This window comes from Solanum pennellii, chromosome 3, assembly GCF_001406875.1.
Source record: "Solanum pennellii chromosome 3, SPENNV200".
NCBI classification, from domain to species: Eukaryota; Viridiplantae; Streptophyta; class Magnoliopsida; order Solanales; family Solanaceae; genus Solanum; species Solanum pennellii.
Window position 1 is genome coordinate 29,961,570 of NC_028639.1, and position 23,375 is coordinate 29,984,944.

General features: G+C 37.2%; 1 protein-coding gene across 1 annotated transcript; it reads left to right on the forward strand.

Moving 5' to 3' along the window:
• Positions 1 to 18,309: 18,309 nt before the first annotated feature.
• LOC107013301 lies at positions 18,310 to 20,389 on the forward strand. The gene is made up of 2 exons (XM_015213243.1): positions 18,310 to 18,626; positions 20,251 to 20,389. Exons 1-2 carry the CDS (start codon positions 18,310 to 18,312, stop codon positions 20,387 to 20,389), a joined length of 456 nt encoding a protein of 151 aa, XP_015068729.1.
• Positions 20,390 to 23,375: the final 2,986 nt, after the last annotated feature.

The window sequence follows — 23,375 nt, forward strand, 5'->3', positions numbered from 1 at the left end:
AAGTAGAAAAGGTAAGAAAAATCGGGTCGCCTACACACATCGGCGATTCGCCGAGTGATACAGGTCGCTTGCTAAACATTGCGGAACCTCAGCATCTTCATTGTTATCCTTAGGGTGGGATAGGTTACACTCGCAAAATCACCAGTAGCATCGTTCTCTCGCACATTATTCTTCACCTGCAATATTTTTAAATATTATTTAAACAACTAATTCATGGGTTTCCTCTATAGAAGCACCTTATTTAATGCCATGGCACGACGTGGAAATTCCCTCGAGCATCTTCGATGTATACCACCTCAAAAAAAAGATCTATTCGCACTCTCCAATGTATTGCACATTGACCTTAAATACATGGCCTTCTTGACCCTAAACTTTGATGGCACCATATGTGAACAGTCGTGTCACTCTGAATGGTCCTAACCATTTGAACTTGATCTTTCTTGGAAAGAGTCGAAGTTGGGAGTTTTATAATAACATCCCATCTACCACTCTAATCTCCCTCCAAAGGATTTTAGCATTATGATATTTCTTAATATCTTCCTTGTAAAGGGCTATGCTTTTGTAAGCTTTGAACCTAAATTTGTCCAACTCATTTAACGGGTATATTCTCTCCTTTGAAGCCTTTGTCCAGTCCAAATTTAGATATTTGAACACCCATAATGCTTTATGTTCCAATTCAATAGGTAAGTGTCAAGACGTATAAAAAGTAGTTTATATGGAGACATACTGATTGGTGTTTTCTATGTTGTACGAATCGTGCATCATTAAGCTTTGGATACCCATCAGTCCTATTAGAATTCCCTTTCTTTGCAAAGATGCTCGTCTCTCACGGTTTTACACTTTATCTTGGCCTCTATTTGTGGGTGGTACAAAGTTGCTATTTTTTGCACTCCATACCTATTAAATGCGGCTGGGAACCACTTATTGCAAAAATGGGATCTACCATCCATAATGATATCTCGACGAGTACAAAATCTAGCAACGATGTAGAGTTTCACGGGTTAAACCACATTTTTCCCTTCATTGTTCGTAAGTTAAACAACTTCCACCCATTTAGAAACATAATCTACATCCACAAACATATACTTATTACCAAATGAATTCACAATGGTCCCATGAAACCTATCCCCCAAACATCGAATATTTCAACTTCTAAAATGAAGGTAAGGGAAAAATCCTGTCGTTTGAATAATCCACCATGCTTCTGACAATGAGCGCATTTCTTCACAAATTCATGTGTATCTTTATACAGGGATCACGAGTAATAGCCACTTTGGAGAACTTAAGTAGTTGTACACGTACCACTATGATGACCCCAAACTGGTGAAGTATGACAAGAGTGCAAAATTTCTATGGTTTCTCCTTTCGTAACAAACCTTTTAATGATATGATTTTCACATTCTATGAATAATTATAGTTGATCCCAAAAGTACTTTTTAAAATCGAAAATAAACCTCTTTTTTTTGTAGAAGTTCATCAAACATTAATCCACAAACTACATAAATTGTAAAATCGTTGTCTGAGAGTGACCGCGTATACTTGTTCATCGGGAAAAAAATAATTTATGTCAATCTCCAGCTCGTCATTCTCCTTCCTTTTAATCTTGATAGGTGGTCAGCCACCTAATTTTCACAACCTCTCCTATCATTTTCCTCAAAGTTGTATTCTTGTAATAGTAGAACCCACCTTATCAATCTTGGCTTGGAATCCTTCTTTGCCATCAGGTAATTTAGTGAACATGATCTGTGTGAACAACCACTTTAGTTCCTAGAAAGTATACCCGGAACTTTTCAAATGGGTCCACTAAAACAAACAACCCATGTTCAGAAATTGTGTGTTTACGCTGAGCACTATTTAGAGTCTTGTTGGCATACTAAATTTTGTGAAATAGTTTGTCGTGTTTCCGCTCCAGTTGCATCACACATTAGTTTGAAATGTTCTAACTAATTGTGGCTAATAATGATCGAGGTAGATACTAACTTTTCCTTCAGACAGCTAAAAGCTACCATACAAGCATCATCAAATTGGAATTTTACCTCTTTCTCTAAGAGTCTTCATGGAGGATGTGCAATCTTTGGGAATTCCTTCATGAAACTACGGTAAAAACAAACATGTCCCAAGAAACTACAAGCCTTCTTCACCGAAATTGATGGTGATAATTTCCAAATCACTTCAATCATTTCTTTGTCAGCACCCACCCCCTTTTGCGACACTTTGTGACAAAGAACTATAACTTCTTTAACCTTGAAAAGATATTTTTCCAAATTTTGGACCAAGTTTGTTTCAACACATCTTTGGAGAACTAGTCTCAAGTGCTCTAAGCACGCCTTAAAGGTGCCACAGAAACGTAAAAGTCAACCATAAATACTTCCATTAAATCCTTCACCATGTCCACAAAATTAGATAACATGTAATGTTGAAATGTGGCCGGACCATTACATAAACCGAACGGCATCCGTTTGAAGGCAAACATTCCTTATGGGCACATAAAGGTTGTTTTATTTGGTCTTCCAGAGCAATAGATATTTGTTTATATCAAGAATATCCATCCAAAAAGCAATATCAACGTCTCTCAAAGAGTCGATCAAGCATTTTATCCAAAAATAACATGGGGAAGTAATCCTTTTCAATCAATGATTTAGCTTACGATTATCCATGCATACTCTCCACACAGTCACCGACCTCATAGATACAAGCCCCCCCCCCATTTCATTCTGGACTATTGTGATGCCTCATATTTTTGGTACACATTGCACCGAACATACCCATTTTCTCTCTGTGATAGGGTCTATCATGTATGCGTCCAACAACTTTATTATCTCCTTTTTCACCACCTCTTGCATTTCTGGGTTCAATCTCCAATGATATTCAACACTTTGTTTAGAATCATTATCAAGCTGAATTTTGTTAGTGAAATACCCAGATGAATCCCCATTATATTTTTGATAATCCACTCTACATCTTTAATATGCCTTCTCAATATTTCAAGGAGTAATGTTATCTGCCACTCTAGCAAATCAGATACAATGATACATGCTAACGTGTTATTGTCCCCCAAGAAAGCATAATAGAGATGGGAAGGGAGTACTTTCAACTCTAGATTTTGTGGTTCTTCTGTTGATCGCTTTGCAAGAGGACTTTGTCAGTTCTTTAAAAAATGTCCTTTTTCAACAGAGTCTTTGAATACAGTCCTAAACCTGATTGAGCTGCTACGACCTCTTCATATTCTTTGATTTAAAACTCAACATAGTTAGCAAGCACCACTTCAAGTTTCTCACTCATAAACATAAATTGGCTCACACTAGCAACCGCTTCATTGATAACATAAACCATGGAGACCACAGTAATATCTTTTGGCATGACTTAGACACATTAAAGGTTACTTAATCTTTATTCACAGGAAACTTCAGTTCTCCTCTCTCAATATCAACCAAAACCCTTCCGGTTTCCTAGAATGGTCTTCCCAAGTTGATGGGAATCTCAGCATCTATTACACAATTGAGAATGAAAAAATCAGTCGGGAAAATAAATTGGTCTACCTTTACCAAGATGTCATAAAGTATCCCCACAGGATATTTAATATATCGACATCCATAAAGAGTCTCATGTTTGTGGCTTACGGCTTTCCCAACCCGAGTTGCTTATAGACCGCATGTAGCATTAGGTTGATTCATGCTCCCAAATGGCATAGAACTATTGAAAATTGTAGCATGACAATAGTTCAAGGGATGGTAAACGCTCCAGGATCTTCTCTCTTTTTGATTAGCTCCCTAGTAATTCTTGCACTACATCTATGGGAACTTCAATTGTCTCAAAATCCAATCTCATTTTATTTATGACTAACTCCTTCATAAACATGGCGTAACTCATCATTTCAAACAATACATTCACAAGGGGGAGACTAATTGGCGATGTCTTGAATACCGATAAGAAAATTTTGAACATTTCATCTTTAATTTTCTTCTTTAGTCGTTCGAGATATGGGGGATATATTTTGGTTAAAGGTTGCATAAATTTTGGGATTGGATTGTGTTTCTCTATTTCTCTTCATGTTTATTTAGTAATCCTTTGATGGGTAGGATATTCTTTGCCCGCTATGACTTTTTCTTCTTCATGTGTTTGAGCTTCTTCATTGCACAAAGTTGCACCTATTTCTACCTTTCCAATAAGAGTAACCACAACCAACCATATATCATCCTTTTTCATTGTAATTCTTTGTTTATATTGTGCTAAAATCAAACTCAACTAACCTAAAAGAGTATTCATTACATCAGCGTCAAAGTTCATTTTATTGTTTAATGATGAAAAGTAAGATTTCATATCCTTCAACAAATCATCTGAACCTTTGAATTTGTCAAGGATGGGTATAGAGAATCATTTACCCGGGGATTACATGCACTCCCTTTCTATTTTGGGCTCTCACTCAAGTGTGACTGGTCCTCTTCATGGTCATCCTCCCTTCTATATCATTTTTGTCAGCCAATCCCAATAGTATCTCCTTTGCTCTCCCCCGTATGATACTTTTAACCTTGATTTCAGTGTGGGTGGAAATCCTCCTCGTATCTCTTTAAGTTCCAACCTTGATTCTCCCCCGAGTTTCAATAACCCGAGAATGAACCCTCTTAAACTCTGAATATCCCGAGAAAGAACCCTTTTAAACTCGAAAACATTCCACTTATCCCCTAGGGTTTTCTTACTGTTACATCCTGAAACCACACCGTAGAAGATATGGCATTCTCGGAATGCAACCGGCGTTAGAAGCCCTTCTGTATAGTTCATCGCATATAATCATGTGAAAAGTAGTGCGAAATGAAAACTTTTCACAAACATTCTATAAGTCTTTAAAATATGTTTTATATACAACTCGTAGGAAATACTACGTATCATTTCATCAAATCTTAGACACAAGAAAACTTTGGGACGCGGCCCACACTCAATAGAAATAAGTACTACTAAGTCTATTACAATATTTCAATAAAGGATATAAAAGACATCTATTCCCTTGAATCAAATGAGGAAATATTTTAACTTTCTTGAATGATCTTCTAATCCAAGCTTAGCTCTCGAAAAGCACCTTTACCTATGATTCACTTTAGAGATAGATAAAAACATGGAATTAGAACAAACATATGTACTAAGCAAGAAATAATGCATAAAATCATGAAAATGGACATTTATTTGAAATATGCATCTTTTGATTTAAGTCTCATAATATAATCATAATAACAACATTTAACAACATAGAAACACCTAAGAAATCACTTAGCCAATTTATCACATTTTTGTGACCATTATAGTGAAACCATGTCACTTTACAGTGACTAAATTCACTGTTATAGTTAAGGTTACAGTGAAGTTCTCAACTTATTCTTAGACACCTTCTAGCTTCCAATCCTCTCACTAAATGTTATCCTAAGACTCATTTAAGTTATACAAAGAGAGACCGTCCATACACCCTCTCTAGGCACACCTAAATGATCCTTGAGACCATCAACATGAGATCCTCCTACCAAAGGTGATTCTTAGTCTCACATGAGTGTGTTTTGAAGAGACCGCCCATACAATCCCTTACATTCACTAAAGAGATCCTATAGACTACCTAAGATATAATCATTCTCACTTAATACATTAACATATAGATGATATCACATTCTCCTTCCAAAGTCTATCAAAAGACTTACTTAAGTAAATCAAGAAGATAACGTCCATTATTGACCTCTTCAAGATTACCTAAATAATCCTTAAGACTACCTAAGGCTTAGATCATGTCTACATAGTTAACCATCTTCCCTAACTGCAGTCATTCTTAAGACTTATCTAGGTAAGATATGAAGTGGCCTTTCCTATGCCCCCTTCACACCATAACTAGAACACCTTTAACTACTCTAGATAAGTACTTATTCATTTAACATGTTTTTCTTAACTTAAGTTATTACATTCGTTAATTCATTTAAGAAACATTCATCAAATAAGGACATTCAAGTAATGGTCTTGGACAACCTAGGGACTGCACTAACATCTTTAAAGCCTAATATGCAATGTCTATATATCGTCTCATACCACCACCTAAACTTCATAGAACTTATCTAATGCTAGTAGGTATCCCACATTATGAGAATAGGCAATAACCTACATAAACCAGACACATGGAGTCCAAAGTTATAACCTACTCCAAAGAGGGTGTTCTACTTTCCAAGGGTAGAATTAGGACACATCCCATGTAGGTACGTGGTTAAGGAATATGAAGGGCTTTTATGCACTTTAGTGTCATTATCAAGTAGAGCTACATTGTACTCTAGTCTCCTTATCAAGTAGATCTACTTCCCGTAACATAATTACTCGGTTCTAGCCTTCATTCTCATAGCGTAATTACCATTAAAGGTTAATACAAAGGGGTTCCATATCTAGTTCATAACCCAATCACATTCACCCTACCAAAGAGGTCCACTAGGGCTACCATACAATGGCGACATATATAGATCATCATGACTTTCCTAAGGATGATATGATGTCGTTCCAGCCAATAGAACCTAAGTCCATCATCCTTTAAATGAAGGATACCATTACGACTCTCGACTTTAAAGTTCATAACCTTACCACTAGGTTTAAGGTTCCACGTACATGACCGTCTTACATCATTTAAGGTCTAACATATCATTCTTTCATGCATGACAAGGGGTTAAAGAAGCTTACCTAGTCAAGACATCTCATATTCACATATCATTCATACATGTACCATGTAAGGGACACAAGACTACCAAAACAAGATGCAACATACTTTACTTTATTACGTATAGCATATCATTCTTCGAAGCACTTAGGAATTACCTTTATCATCTTTATGTCATCCTATACATTACTATATCATCATCACTATAAACATCATGGACTCATATAGCCAATTAGGAACAATCATGCATCAACTCTAAGACTACACACATAAGACATAGTCATAGTCTAATATGATCACCTAACAGCTTCAATTGAAGAACACATACTTTCACTTAATCACATGTAGATAGATATACTCATACTTCATATAAATCAAATACACGAATCATCACAATACTTCAAGTAGTGCTGAAAAGGCCATGATCATCATAATGCATAAAGTAACGCCGACAAGGTCACATCAATTGCATGTAAAACACATAGCACCGCCAGAATAAGTGGACTATACATACAACAATATAATTCAAGTATAATTAACATAAAATAAATATAATTAGGGAAGCGTACCACCAATAAATTCCCACCACTTCCATCTATAGCTAAATCATCCAAATTCAATACCACAAGGCCCTTACCCATGGTCATGAACATCAATTCAATGCAATTATAACAATACTCATTGAATATAAGTCAATTAAATATGTATATATTAATATAATACCAATTAGACATCAATTCAATACAATTATTACATCATTCAATATCCCATAGAAAACTACACTAGAATTCATAAGCATTAAGTCAATATCAAGTAACCCATAAAGTAGTCAAAAACTAGGTTTCATCAATCACATGGGTTCATAGGTTAATTGAGTTAACATCATCTAATTAACAATAATTCGATCAATATTCAATGCTTTAAAACCTTTTATGCAAGAACTCATGGATAGATTTAAATTTAGAAAACTCATCTTTTAAGAACTCTTTGAAAACCACTTTGAAGATTGGGTCCTCGATGAATAGTGTTTCAAGGATCAAAAACCATTCCTTATTGATTCTAATACACCAATTTTATGAAGAATCACCTCACAAATCTCTAATACAAGCCCTTTCTTGAGTTTTGGCTCCAATAGAGTTCTAGAGAATTTCTAAGGGATTTTGGGTTTTGATTTTGAAGAATGAATCTTCCAAGTGTTATAGGCTTATAAACATGTTTAAAATACCCAAAAGACTCTTTAGGAACCGCCAAAGTTCTTATTTTCAAGTGGGGTGAATATAAAAATTCACCCTTAAACATTACAGTGAACTGATCACAGGAGATAGCCTCATAGACAGATGGTCATCAACGGACTGTCTCCCAACCAACGGACCGTTCTGTTGGTCCGTCATTTGGGACTGAGGCTGGTCCTTGGCTTTGCCTTCTACACGCTAAATTACTGTCCCACGACACCCATCGACGGAGCGTTGACTATCCCATGAGCCATCTACTACCTCTGTCGTTTGGGGCTGTCTTGGCAGTCTTTGCTTCAAGGAAAGGGTCCTTCCTCAAGGATCCTTGGTTGGTCCTTGGTGACTTTCACAGTGACGTTTCCAACCCGAAAATGTTCGTATATGAGTTTAGGACCTCCCGCATCAATTTCATCCAAACCAAACACGTAAAACTCGACGAAACATGCCAAGACACAAAAGGTCGTTTCAAGGCAAACCTTTCAAACGTTCTTGGACGTTTGACCTCCAAACTTCACAAAACTTGAAGAACTGACTATAAGCACTATAATAACTCATATAAGGACCTCATTAACTCATAAACACACGTATAATCACATAACCACATATGAGGCACATATGTGATTTAGTCGTCTAACGTCTTGGTCGTCCCTTGATGTTTGACTTCCAATGCACCTAAATTCTTAGACACTGACTCAATACCACATTATATACCATTTTAGGGCCTTATACCATCATGACAACTATGTTAGTATCTAGATTCACCTACGTCATTTTTGAGGTATTACCCTACATTCTCCATCATATGCTCTTTTAATAACTCCATTTAGGTCAACATTTTCTTGATGTTTGCATCCCTTTCTCTTTCCTTTTCTAGATGTTCTTGTGTTATTATGAAACAAAATGGATAGACTTGATCCTGTTGAGTGTACCAAGCTTGATTTATTTTTTCCATGTCATCAAGAGGAAATGAAGCTAATTCAAAGGATTGCAACATAATCCCCCCTCATACCAATGGATAAGCCACTCCATTGTTAATCGAATCAATAATGCAATGAAATTATCAGGTAGAAGTTCGTTTGTTAGCCCGTGAGTTGTGCATTTAAGTTAGAGTTTATTGAACCTCACCCACATTTCATGGATGGGTTCACCTTCGTGTCGTTTGAATCCTTGAATGTCATCTCTGAGTTTTATCATCCTTGAATGGGGAAAGAAACTTGCATTAAATTCTATAATCAACTCCTCTTATGATGTGATGGTATTGTTTGGTAGCCTGGCAAACCACCTGCTAGCCTCCTTCATTAGAGATAGTGGAAATAACCGAAGCTGAATTGACTCTTGATACACATTATTGAAGGAAAATGGGTTGCATATCTCACTAAAATATCCAACATGCTCATGAGGCTCTTCATGGTGTATTCCACCATGAAGCCTCTCTTTTGGAGGAAATGAGGAGTCGTGCTAATGAAATCTAACGTTGATATCCCATCATCTAGCGATAGGAAAATTACACCCATTTTTACAGTATGAGATGGGTTATGGACACTATTAAGATCATTGATATTGTTCCGATGACCTACTTGCCTGCCATTCACCTCCTCTTCACTCATTTTTTTTCCTATGTAGCCCAAAAAACACTACACAATGCAGTCAAAGCCAATTTAAACTACAATCGAAAAATTCTAAGTCAAGCTACTCCCCAGCAGTGGTGCCATTTCGATAGATGTTTCAAAGACACTTCCTCAAATTCTAAGTATCAACGATCGCTAGTAAGTATAATAACCCAACTAAATGAGTGTGGGTCGATCCCTCTAAGAGAATCCTTTCCTTCAAAAACTATCAAAGAATGACAGCAACCTCTTCGACTAACCAGTTAATGCACCTTTTTGATTTAACATCAAATTTCTGGTTATATCTATCAATCCAACACAACACTTAACACGAGTCGATCAAATGGTGAGGTAATACTTTGGAATTGACCAACCAATTATTGAATTCAACTTACTGGATGTGTGTTGGTGCTCAGAATGGGATAAATTGTCGTGGGTAAGTTGGACTATATGTAAATAAATTTTCTATCGAATAATTTCCTTATCTTTGTTGAATACTCTCGAACTTCAACAATATACTGAACATTTACAACCCTCTCCCTCGTTAAATCTACTCTCTCGAGCTAAATAGAAAGGTCAGATTCCATATTTCACTTTCTCAAGATGAAATTATGGTAACCACTACTAAGGATGCTAAACCTGTTGCTTTGGCTCTGAACTTCTCCCTTGAGCAAGCACAAAATATTGAACTTGATATACTAATTATGCAAAATGGCCATAAAAATCATCAACAAGTTATAACGACTTTAAATTAACACCATTATTTGCAAATCAACAACACCCACTTAGTACCACTCAAGAACTCAAGAAGCGGGTTTTAGAAAATCAAAGTAAAAATTGGAAAAACATCAACTACCCTATATTTCATAGAAAATCAAAAGAAATTAAGTAGTCAAATTTAACAAAATCTTAACTATACAAAATCTTTAGAAAATGATTGTTCAAAGGCACCTGAAATACCCCCTGGTAGTGTATTTTCTCTCAATCTTTTGTTCCTTTTATTTCTGAAAGTTCTCTCTTTAGCAAAAGTTAATTTAAACAAGTTTGATGTGTGACTGTTTAAGACCAATCGGTGACGTAAGTTGGCCTTCTCTGATCATACGGTAACACGCTGACTGTCCTTCCTCTCTCCTTCATTTTTCACTCCTTCTTGGTCCAGCTACTGTAACTTTAGGCAGTCAAACTTGGGATCGCCGAACGATTCCGTGCGTCGCCTATTTTCCTTTTATTTTACCTATGAACACTTGTTTGAATCTCCATAAGTACTTTTGGCGACTTGTTCATCCCTCGCCGAAGAGATCGACGACAGGTCAAATAGAATTGTTGCTCGTCGTAGTTACCTCTAGTTTAGCTCCATCATTAAGTAACTTTAGGCAGTCAAGTAAAAACTTCACGATTCGCCAAGTTACATTGGTGATACCCAAGCCTCCCTTTTTTCATTCTTTCAGTTGTTTCATTCGTTTTTGCTCTTTGATTTCCATCATTTGTTCCTCACTCCAAATACCTAGAAATCAAGAATTTTCCATCGGTTATTGACACAAAATAAGCATTTGAGGACACTAAATCGATCCAAATAACCCCTAAATGAGTCCAAATTTTTGACTCATCATAGACCCCTACCCCAGGTAAAGAACCACGGTCTCGTTCACGGTCCCTAGTCCTTCTCACGGTGTGTGAAGTGGATCGTAGAACGGAATGCCTAGAACCAGTAAAACCTAGAAAATAACCACAACCTATTTTGCCAGTCATGGTCCTATGACGTACCGTCAGTGGATTTGTGGTCGGCCATTGAGAGATAAAAATAGGGTAGTTTTGGTCCTTTCCCCTATGAGCTGGGAATACAAACTATGTCATTTAATACCTAAACTATGTTATCTTACTCAGTTTAAGCCTAGTAGTTTAATCAAAGCCTACCTAAAACATTTTCACAAAAAATTGTCAAAATCTAGAGAAAAATAAGAAGGAACCAACAACATCCTCAAAAACAAATATGATATTTTCTTTAGTTCCAGGGCCAAAATTGAACAATTTCTTCATAGATTTCATCACCAGATATGTGGAATTTCCCTAGTGGGTTCCTCTCATCCAATCGGTCCCTAAAATTAAGTCAGATTACTAGTCCTCCATATCTCGCTTAAAGTTAAGGATCGTAAAACATTAGATGTTGGTTATGATATAAATATTATAGTGATCTTAATTAGATTATCATTTTCTTGTGAAATCGATGCTTAGTTCCTTGCATGAAACTCAAAATCCTAGTTGTGTATATTTTCTTAGTTCATTAGTTACACTTGCTAGGTAAGTTAAACTAATAAATATGCATCAAATTTTGAATTTCACATTGTCATTACTTCGATGAAGCATTATCAGATTTGCATGTCAGAGTATTGAGCTATCCAATATTTCAGTTATGTTCTGTCATACACATTTCCAATTGAGATTAGGCTTAGCACTGAGTTTGACTGGGGTTTAGTGTACCCCTATATTCCAAGAACTACGCGCCAATGCAGGAGTATAAGTCCCCTCAGTGGACATCAAATTTTAGTGATCACGCTAGTCATGCATTTGTACCCCATGCGAGGTATATTGGGTCCTTTCAACAGGTCATATGCACCAGACTCCACACATTTAGCTCATGTATATATGTCGATAAAAGGAAAATTGCCTGGGAAAACAATCCCAAGGGAAGCTTCTCGCTAGTGCTTTGCCCCACCACTGAACATTGCGTTGCTATGGTCAATAAACAGCCTTAAAGTGGTTCCGAATGACCTTGAGGAGGAATGGTATCTCCCACATTCAGACTCTAGTGCACTTGACCAAATTTTCAATTTATATTTCAGTATTCAGTCTCAGCATGTTATGTTAAGAATACGTACTTGGTCATTGCATTTATTCAGTTATTTTCTATTATAATTCAATATTTATATTTTGTTCAAAATATATAATTGCTCAATTATGATTTGTTTAACCTATATATTTTTTCATCTATTATCGATATTCTACATGAACAATACATTCTAGGTACGGACGCATACTCTTCGTTGCATCCGTTGGTGATGTAGGTTCAGGTTTCCAGCATCCAAATTGCGCATAAATCGGTTCCTAGTCCTTATTCAAAAATTTTAGTTGTAAGTTCTCATACTTCGAGGACAATAGACATGTATTTCTTATTCAGTCTCCTATTTTAATATTTAGTTTTTCTAGGGTTAGCTGAGGCATGTCCCAACAACTATAGTTAGTAGAGGCTTTTGAAACATAGTATTATATTCAACTTTAGCTTTTGAGTTATTGTTTTGTATCACTTAACTCTTAGTAAACTTTGTTTATAGATAGATCAGTGTTGGGTGTTCCCCACATTCAGTTTCTATTTTTTTCCAAATTAGGTTATGTTTTATTAGATATTTCCAGTATGCGTATGATATGTGACAGGAATGGGGAACCCCCTAGATGTAACTTCGCCTAGAGTATAGCTATGCATAAAAATAGTTAGAACATGTGAAAAGAGATTTCGTTTCAAGAAAAAAATTGACCAACTAAAACATGTTATAATGAGAAAAGGAAACATAAGTCATAACATTATGGTAAATACAAGCCCAATCAACAATAAAACTTTGATCATATGAGAGATACTCCTTAATAATTCTCATTATCCATGGAACTTGTCATCATGCCAATCCAAGGTAGTTTCATTACGATAAATCTTATTCATTGATTCAATTGGATGAGAATTTCCTTTAAACCTAAGAATCTTTATTATCTGAGTAAACCCTTCACATCAAGTTAGTTTGTGTTTATAAAAATAAAATTTCATAAAACAACATAAAACATCATCATTTAGAATATTAATCTCAAAGAACCCTTAAGTATTTATATTGTTTCATAAGATCATGCATAAACTCATACCTTTCTAATTCAAGGTTCAAAGCTTACCTTCAATTAACAAATCTTTAAATCATGGTTTCGATAGGAATTTTATCATAAATTCATGTAATTATATTTAGACATGCTTTAGATCATAAAAATCCTCTTTCATAGTAAACAACACACATTATATGATCACATTGTGAAAAAACATAGGGGTTTCCATGGGTTCATAAGTTAAACATCATAAAACCTTAGTAAATCATCAATTCATGCATATTTTAAAACAATTCAATCATTAAGATGAATAACCAAAAGAAATCGTGGTGACCATAGAATACCTTAGAAAATTGGTTAATCAAACATTTTGAAATAGAGTAATTTTGGGTCTCTATGAATGAAAATGTTTAATGGAAGAAAACTAACATACCTTGACTCAAATTGCTGGCCTTCAGTGGAGAATTGTGATCCTTATCTTGAAACCCTATTTGAGTCTTCTTCTTCTTATTCTTCTTCAAGTTTTCTGGAGAGAGAATATTTGGGAGGATATTTGGTTTCTTTTGAGGAATTTTGAAGAATGAATTAGATAAGTTAATTTGGGGGTAAAAGACTTATATATGAGTTCAAATGAAACACCACGAAAATCGTATGACCTAAGCTGGAGCCCTACATGAGGTATAATGACATAAAAAGAGTTAATTTAATTTTCTATATCTAATATATTGCCATTAATTTATTTTGGTAATTTTAGAATCGAGACGTGAAAAGGACGACCAAGATGTCCGGAAACTAGCCTAGTTGAACTAGTGGGATGTAAGGTCTTGTGGTTGAGTTTTTGAGTACGGTATGGGGGTGAAATTGAGTATAACGGGTTATTACATATATATGGATATTTTTGTAGGGTCAAAACATCTGAGTACGAATACCCGAGGATCATCCAAAGGGTCCTTCAGGAGGACCCAAACTTTGGCTAAGAAAGCTGCCGGGCAGCTAATTTTTTGAGCCCATGGCACGTCGCGCCCTTGACACATAAAGGCAAAAAATTTGGCCTGCTATTCAGCCTCAACACAGACCATTATACCTCAAAATGCATTCTAAAAATAAATATGGGAGGTGCCACCGCGATGCGCAGCCGTGTTGCAGATTTAGTCACGTCGTTTTACAGTCAAGTTGGACTTTTAGTTTGAAATCCAAAAAGTGTAGGGGTATTTTGGGTACTGTGGGGATTATTTCGAAATTGTTTTAAGTCATTAAACACCCTTTCCCCAATCAAAAACATATTCATCCCAATTAGAAATCAAAATATCAAAACCCTGCTCTCTTCAAAATTCTCTCAAAACCTCCCTTAAAGAAAAAGCATAGGGTTGAAGCTAGAGTAAAGAACAAAGTGGAATTTTCTTAAGGGTTGTACTAAGAATATAATCAAGGTATGTAAAGTGCTTCATCTATGGGTTCTTTCACCCATATATTCCCTTAGATTTCCCTATTTTGTGAAGAAGAATCCCAATAAAGGTAGGGTTGCTTCTAATGCATGGGAATTAGGTGGGTATGAGTTCAAGGGGTTGGATTCTTACAATATATGGTTAAATTGATTGTTATTCATGTTATTATGAAGAATTAATGTGTATTCCTTGATTAACCCTAATTTCTAGATTATGTGGGTTTAGGATTTGAATGAGAAATTGATGATTCTTGTAAGATTATCTTGAGTAGTTTATATGTGTACAACTTAATCAGGAACAGAATTATGAATTCATGAATTAACCTAGATGTTTCATGTATGATAGAAGTGAATTGAATTTATTCGAATTGAGACATTATGATGAAGTATTCTTAGAATTAGCTTATGATTAAGGCTTAGAACTAATGTGTCTTGAAATCTAGACTACTATGAGTATCATGAAGTAAAATCTGAATGTAAGGCTTGTAGTCATAATGTTGATCACTAGGCCTTGTAAAATGAGTTTAACATGATGAGTAGCTTGCATGTATGTAGAATTTGAAAGGTTATAACCTAAAATGAATCATGATTGTTAGTATATATTAGCTCGAGGTTGAACCTATGGGTTCCCTCATGTATAGTTGAATTATATAGCTTGGTATGGTAGATATCATGGTAGCTTGGGATGGTGTTTCAAATGGTATCTTGGGTTTGAGGAGTTAAGTTCTCCCATAGTTATCTTGATATTGAATTGATAGAGTGCTTGTCATGGTAGCTTGTGTTAGTAGTAGGAAAAGCAGCCTAGAATGGAGGATCGATACTCTCCCGGGGTTAGCTTAAACTAGCATGACCAGAATGTCTTCATGATATCTTGACTTGGTTAGGACAAAAGCACTTCATGGTAGCTTATTATTTAGATATGTGTCTCTCCTAAGATTAGCTTAGGGTAGAGGACTTATGCTCCCCTATGGACAGCTCGCATCTACATGAATGGTTGCATGGTGGAAAGGTTGGTATTCTTATATCCTTCCTTTGTTAGCTTTGGTTGTATGTTATGATGTTTTCTATGGTATTGGGTCTATTAGCTTAGTATGTAAGCTTAATAGACAAGAATGTAAAGTAAGTTAGCATGGATTAGGTTAGCCTAAAGGAATAATTAGTATGAGTTGTAATATGGGATGTCATTTGTACATGGAACAAGTATGACTTGAAGCTACTTATTAAATGGCCTCTTAAATGGTGTATGCCTAGCTCGGATATTTTGTATGGTTTTCTTCCATGATATGAATGACTTAAGATTATAGTTACTTGTCAATATAAAGTACGTCTATAGTAACACCTAGAGTTGATGAGAGTGAGTAGGGTACCTTCAAGATATGCTTAGTGTGTGTAGTAGAATGAGATGCCCCACATGCATTACACAAGAGTGCCTTGAGGTGACCTATGGGTATAATTCCCTTATGTCATGAAGAACTTAGGTCTTAATTATAAAAAAGGATTATAATCAAGAATGACCAAATAAAGGTACTTAGCTTAAGTAGTAGAATGATATACTACCTTGTCCTTGCACAAGTATATGTGGAGGTGGATTAGGAAGTAGTTTACTTGAGTAGGAAAGTCTAAATGTTAAGTATGATCTTATGAAAGTATTATGTTGATTTATGAATATGATATTCATGCTATGATTATGTTATCGACTTTAATGATTATGTCTTATATTGACTAACCCTTTAAGATATCTTATGTTTTATATGTTAACTTTATTAGTTATTACTTTTGTACTAACACATATTACCGACATTTCTAACAAAATGTAAGGGCTTTTATGAGACTGACTGCTTGGAGGCTAGGTTCCTAAGTTTTGAGAAGATTGACAATCAATGAGTCCCCATAGAATTTTTTATGGAAGCACCCTTATGTTTCCTATATCATTTACTATGTTTTAGACTTTTGTGGTATATGTCACAAGACATTATTACTCATGTATTTTGTAGATGGTATAGAAACACATGTTAGAAAGACTTCAGCAGTTATGAAATGATTTTCGTACTATGTTTAAAGAAAAGTTTTCAATTCTCTCCATTTTGATATGATGTTATGTAATGAAGATATGAGGCTTGTATAAGATCTCCGTGAGTTCAAGTACGATACGTCACGACTTTAGGGTGCTTTCAATTCGTGAAAAAACTTGGTATTAGAGCATAAAGTTATAAAATGGTCCTAGGATGTCTCAACACATATATGAGTAGGAGGCTATGGGATGCTTAGGAAAGTATCAGTTCTTCATTCTCTTACTCGTGCCATATAGTTTTGCTTTAGTAGACCCTTTTTCTAATGTTTGCCTATAATTTTGTTTAGGTTATGGATAACACTAAGGCTAATGCTAGGAGGTTGGTGTGTTTCAAGGAGTTTTAAGTTTTATTAGATGGGTATTATTGTAGAAGAGTATCATTTTGAGGTTAAAGATAGAAAGGGGACTGGGAATCAAGTTGTCGACCACTTGTCTATATTGGAGGATAAAGTTATGCATGAATTGAGAGAAAAAGCTTAAATTGATGATGCATTTCCAGATGAACATGTTTTGTCCGCGTCTTAGGATTTGATCCCATGGTTTGCAAACTTCGCGAATTATTTGGTGAATGATGTAGGTATTCCATACTTGATCTTCCACCAGAGGAAAAAGTTAATGCATGACCTGAAAAAGTTCTTTTGGGATGAGCCTTACTTATATCGGAGTTGCGTTGGTGGGATTATCCATCTTTGTGTACCTGAGGTCGAGATGCTGAGTGTTTTGGAGGCATGTTACTCCTTTCCTATGGGTGGGCAATATAGTGGTATCTGGACTGCGCATAAGATCTTGCAGTGTGGGTATTATTGGCCAACCATTCACCAAGATGCTCATGATTTCACCAAATCTTGTTATCAATGCCAACGAGATGGAGGAATACGGCGAGGCAAGAACTTCCCTTGAATCTTATTCTGCTGATTGAGATATTTGATGTATGGAGCATTGACATTATGGGACCATTTGTGATTTCTCATGGTGTAAAATATATTCTTGTGGCTGTTGACTATGAAACAAAATGGGTGGAAGCAATTGCGCTCCCCAACAATGAGGGAAAGAGTGCCACTGCATTATTGAAGAAGAATATCTTCTCCAGATCTGGTACACCTAGGGTCATTATTAACGATGGTGGCTCACACTTCTATAATAAGTTGTTCAAAGGGATATTGGAGAAATATGGTGTTCTCCATAATGTGGCTGCTCCATACAATCCATAGACTAGTGGGCAAGTTGAGGTGTCTAATCGTGAGATCAAGCAAATTTTGGAGAAAACAGTGAATGCTAATAGAACGGATTGGTTAAGGAGGCTTGATGATGCTCTTTGGGTCTACTGCACTGCATACAAGTCTCCCATAGGTATGTTTCCATACCAACTTGTATATGGGAAGGCATGTCACTCGTTGGTCGAGTTAGAGCACAAGGCGATGTAGACAATGAAGAAACTGAAGTTGGATTGGACTGAAGCGGCAGAACAAAGACTAAATGGGTTCAATGATGTTGATGAGTTTTTCCTAAAGGCTTATAAAAGTTCGGCCATTTATAAAGAAAAGATACAGAAGTATCATGACCACAGGATTGGAAAAAGAGAACTTGTTGTTGGTGATTTTGTTCTTCTAACCAACTCTACGATACGTTTATTTCTGCCCAAACTCAAGTCCAAGTGGACAGGGTCATTCCTCATCACTAAAGTGTTCCCATTTGGAGAGGTAGACTTGGAGAATAAGGAAGTCGCAAAGTTCACAGTCAACGGGTAAAGAATAAAGATCTATCTGGGACATTCCCATAGTGTACATGAAGTGGTTGAGCCTATCTTCTTGATGAAGTTTATGTAGTCAAGGGGTCTGCATCATACCGCGACGTTAAATCAAGCGCTTTTTGGGAGGAAACCCAATGTGTATCCTCTATCAAACGATTAGCAATAGTCGTATATTTTGTTTAGTTTACCACATTATTTAATTCTTGCATGTGTACTAGTGTTGGCTAGATATTAGTATAGGGTCCGTGTCTCAAAACTTTCAGAAAAAACACAAAAAGAATGGCCTAATGGGTATTACATGTGCAAAGAGCAAAAACAAAAATCTATAGAAAATGGTCTGGGGCAGAGGTCTTAGGACCCCATCGACGGACCGTCGTTGATGTCCTTAGATCCCAGGTATGTTTCCAATTTTATCTAAGTCTAGAAGTGATCGACGATCTCAATTGATGATCCATCAATTGAACTACAGACCATTGACAAGGTTTCATTGGTCCAAATCGCCACTGATCCGACCTGACCTAGAAGGTAATATTTAAAGACATAACTTTTCAAATTCATTCCCTCTTTCCATTTCTTTTAAAATTCCCTTCCATAATCGTTTCCTTCCATTATTTCCTTCCTATTTCACTTAAATTCAGCCTCTCCAAATCCCAAATCACTCACCCATCATAATTCCTACTTCTGCAAACTCTTCATCTCTTCCAAATTCTATGTTTCTTCATTCTCAAAATACCGGTGATAGAGGTTTGATCCGTAGGCTACTTCTTCCAAGTCGCTCAAAACCACACCACTTCTAAGAAAGGTACTTTGATTTCTCGAACTTTGAATTCTCCTTCATAGTTACAAATATGAATTCGAAAGTTGGTCTTGACTTTGGGACTGAATAAGTGAAAATGCATCCATAAAAATGTGTAATTACTCCCTTAGGGAGGATAGATAGTGGTAGTGTAGCGAAGTTAAGAAGTTATAATTGTAGTTGTCGAAAACTTTTGACTTAGGGTTCCATGTATCTACTGAATTGGGTTAATAATTGCATGTAATCAGAACCTTAGGTATGACAAATTAGTATTGAATGTTTTAAAATGCTAGTTAAAACTTGTTCGTGTAAAAAAGAGTCACTAAAGGAACTAAAAATTTGAACTCCTAAACGGCCTGAAACTTATATAAGACCAACAGCACGAGACCCTGTTAATGGACCGTTGTTGATAGATGGGCCATCGATGGTGTCCGTCAACTGAATCACCCAAAATATGCCTTAGTATAAAATGATGGAAGTGGACTACGGTTCGTCATTGATTGACGGACCATTCTAAACATCCTTCGTTTCCTTCAGAGAACCTGTTTTCACCAAATTCTAAAATAAATGTAAGTGTCAGACGATGGAAGTTGATTATGGCATGTCAATTGATCAACGGACCATTCTACACGTCGGTCGTTTCTATCAGAAACCATTTTTTAACTCATGAAAGATTAAGGCTAACTTTCGGGTGACGGACAACATCTACGGACCGTAGATAAATCTACGGACCGTTGATTGGTCCTGTCGATTAATCTGTAGAACAGAATTGTGTTTTTCTTTTTTATATTTTCTTCTTCCAATTGTGTTTTGAGTGTGTAGATATGATGAGTTGAGAATAAAAACCACTTTACAGGTAATGATGGCTCCCAAGAAGGAAGTTGTCTATGCCAAGAGAGGCAAAACAAAGTTGGTTGCCCTGTCTCATCGGATGATCGAAGAAGACTCTGATAATGAGTAGGACCCATCCTATGTCCCCCCAGGTTCCGCAACCCCGACAGCAGCAGCATGTGTCAATAGGGGAACCCTCGGTAGGTGACTTCCGACCTAATCATTGACTCCTAGTCTGAAAAAGAGCACATGTTAATCTCTTCACCGGTCGGGGCTATTTTCGGTGCACAAGGGAGCTCAACATCCGGCACCAAGGATGCAACAGGTTCAGAGTAGGCCCAATTTTGTGTGCCAAAATCAGCCACTACTTTCATTTCCACTTCTCAGGGAGCCACTAGGTCAGAGGGCCAAGACCACCAAGCCTCGTCTGATAAGGCTACCAGTTTAGAGTATTCACCCAGACCCCAAGCAGATGACCTCGCACCTACTATTGATGAACCACACTGGTGGTGCATCGAGTGTCAATACCAGGTGCACAGTGATGCAAAGATGTTGAATGCATAGGGGGTGAAGACTCGGTTGGCTACTGAGAAGAGTCACTTCTTCACAGGGAGTTTACCCACGGTCCCCGTGGTGCACATACAATAAAATCTGCACAAATTTGACTAGATGGCACGGGATTTAGACATATTGTCCAGGAGTTCTATGTTTCTTGTGTAGCTACTCTACGAGGTTCCATCGATAGGTGGTCATGACATACCAAACAGGATCCTCTCACTTCTACATTAGTCCGAGGGTGCCGAGTTGACATATTCGATTCTACCATTCGTCGTTTCCTATATGTCCCTACCACCAGCTCATAAGGCACTCGCAATACATCAGAGTTTGAATACAGGTCAAAGGTAGTATAGAGTAGTGAGTTTGGTAGAAGTGTTGGCATCGAGAGGCGACAAAGAAATGGTTGGCTCAATATCTTGCGACCGATGGTGAGAGGGCAGACTAGGTGATAGATCCCCGAGGGCTGATCAAGAAGGCTACCTTTGATTTTGTAGCCAAGTTTTTTTGGCAGCTGGTCTGAAATAGTTTATCACCGACGAAAGCTGATAATGTACTCACATGGGATAGGGCATTAATGGTAGCAGCTCTAGTAGCAGGAATGGAGATAGACTTCACTTGGGTGTTTATAGCGGATATCCACGAAAGGGAATTCAAGACTTCCACCACTTACGCTTTCCATGTCTGATCTTCCAGTTGTGCAAGGCGGTAGGTATGCCAATTTCGCACTATGAGACACTCCAGCAACCCTCAGGGATAGTTGATATAGGGATCATCAAAGATGAGGCCAATGTAGCAGCGCCTCGCAGAGGTCCCAACTGAGGTTCCCCCACTCAACGAGTACCTAGCTGAGACGGTGGAGCTATCTCAAGAGGCTTACCTGCTAGCACCAGAATCTGCTAACCCCACTCTAGCATCGTCTTCACATGCAGCCAACAAGGCCCCCAACTCGTTGATATCTTCACCACCATTTGGGGCATTGGTCCCTCTAATTCGAGTTCAAAAGTTAGAGCCACAGATGGCCACTTTGCTCCACCATATTCAATCTTGGATTTCAAAAATCCATTGCTCAGGCAGAAGACCGCATAGAGAAGAGGGCGGCCGAGCAGTAGATTCAGGCGGTCCACAAACTCCTCCATGCCTTTGAGCTACTAATTCTAGCATGCCCATCTCCCACTACTGACCTCACTAGTATTCAGGATGAGCTTTCTATCTTGCTAGTTGATGTGGATACTATCTTGGATATGAGGGGGACTGAGCCAGAGAGTGCTCCCGATGAGCTAGCAAAGGAAATAATGCTAGATCCCTTGTTCAAGGGACCTATTGAGCAACCGTCTATGCATCTTGAGTTTACCAAGAGGCACCTCTCCAGCCACACAAATCAGATCAGTGATGAGGCCCGTGCAAAAATGAGAGAGAGAATAGAGCTTGAGAGGGCTAGGACGGCCTCCATGGTAGATGAGGAGATACGTTAGAGGAGAGCACTAGAGATGGCTGTTGGGGCATCCAGATTGATACGGACGAGCGGTGAGAGGAGTACTACTGATGGGTCGGAGGTTGTTGTGGGCACTACTGAGAGTAGCCTAGTTGATGATCCAGTGGGTTACCAAAAATTGGACCAACCTACATGTTGATAGTTCTTCGGTGCTATGCACCACAAGATTGTTGCACCTACCACCTTATTACTTTGATTTTATTGAATTGGGGAATATTGCAATTTTTTTTGTTGGGGGTGGGGTAAATTGAATGTGAGTGGTAGGTGAAGTCTGAGCTACCCAACTCACAATTCTCTCTTGGGTTTTCCTGCCTGTGTTCTTTTTCCCCAAGATACTGCTTAATTTTTTGTTGAACCGACATGTCGTAATTTGTACAAGTATAAAAGCATGAAAAATGAAGCATGATGGCTGATAAAAATGATAGCCCGTCCTCGATAGTGCTTGCACATATAAGTGACAATAAGTTGAATGTGTTTGCTCGAAGCATGACATAAGTAGGCACCCACTGCATGACCTTCAACTAACACCTAAACTAGGAAAGATGATAATTTTATAGTGTAATGATGTGCCAAGAGAATGTGAGGAGATTTGAGTGTTCAACAGTTGGTACCTAACTAGAACTTGCCCAATTAGTCCTGCAAAGGGAATCACTGTTAAAGCTAGAAGTGATCATAGACCCTTGTTACAAATAGCTAATATATAGCCTAAAGAAGTTAACCAAATGAAACAATGGACCCTTTTTAATCCAAATATGTTGAGCATGTAATAGACCAAATTTTCTTATTTAACTACTCACCTTCCCAAGGTCTAATATTTTGGCCCTAGTCCCTCCTTGGACATGTGCACGTCGACTTAGGTCAAAATTCTAAGTTGAGTGTGGATAATGCAGTAAGTGACCTCGTCCTGGCCCTGACTCGACTTCGGGTATTGTGTACCTCAACTCATGAAAAATTCATGAGTTGAAGGTGGCTATTATGAGTGAGGACCCAAAAATGGGCATGAAAAGAGTTGGATGTTGAAAAACAAAAGCTTAATTGAGCGAAAGATGTGACTTTGTGAAATTAT

Coding starts and splice junctions, on each gene's coding strand:
- LOC107013301 (XM_015213243.1), top strand. CDS start 18,310: ATGAAGAAACTGAAGTTGGATTGGACTGAAGCGGCAGAACAAAGACTA. Junction 18,627..20,250: donor GCAAAGTTCACAGTCAACGG/GTAAAGAATAAA, acceptor TTGAGTGTGTAG/ATATGATGAGTTGAGAATAA.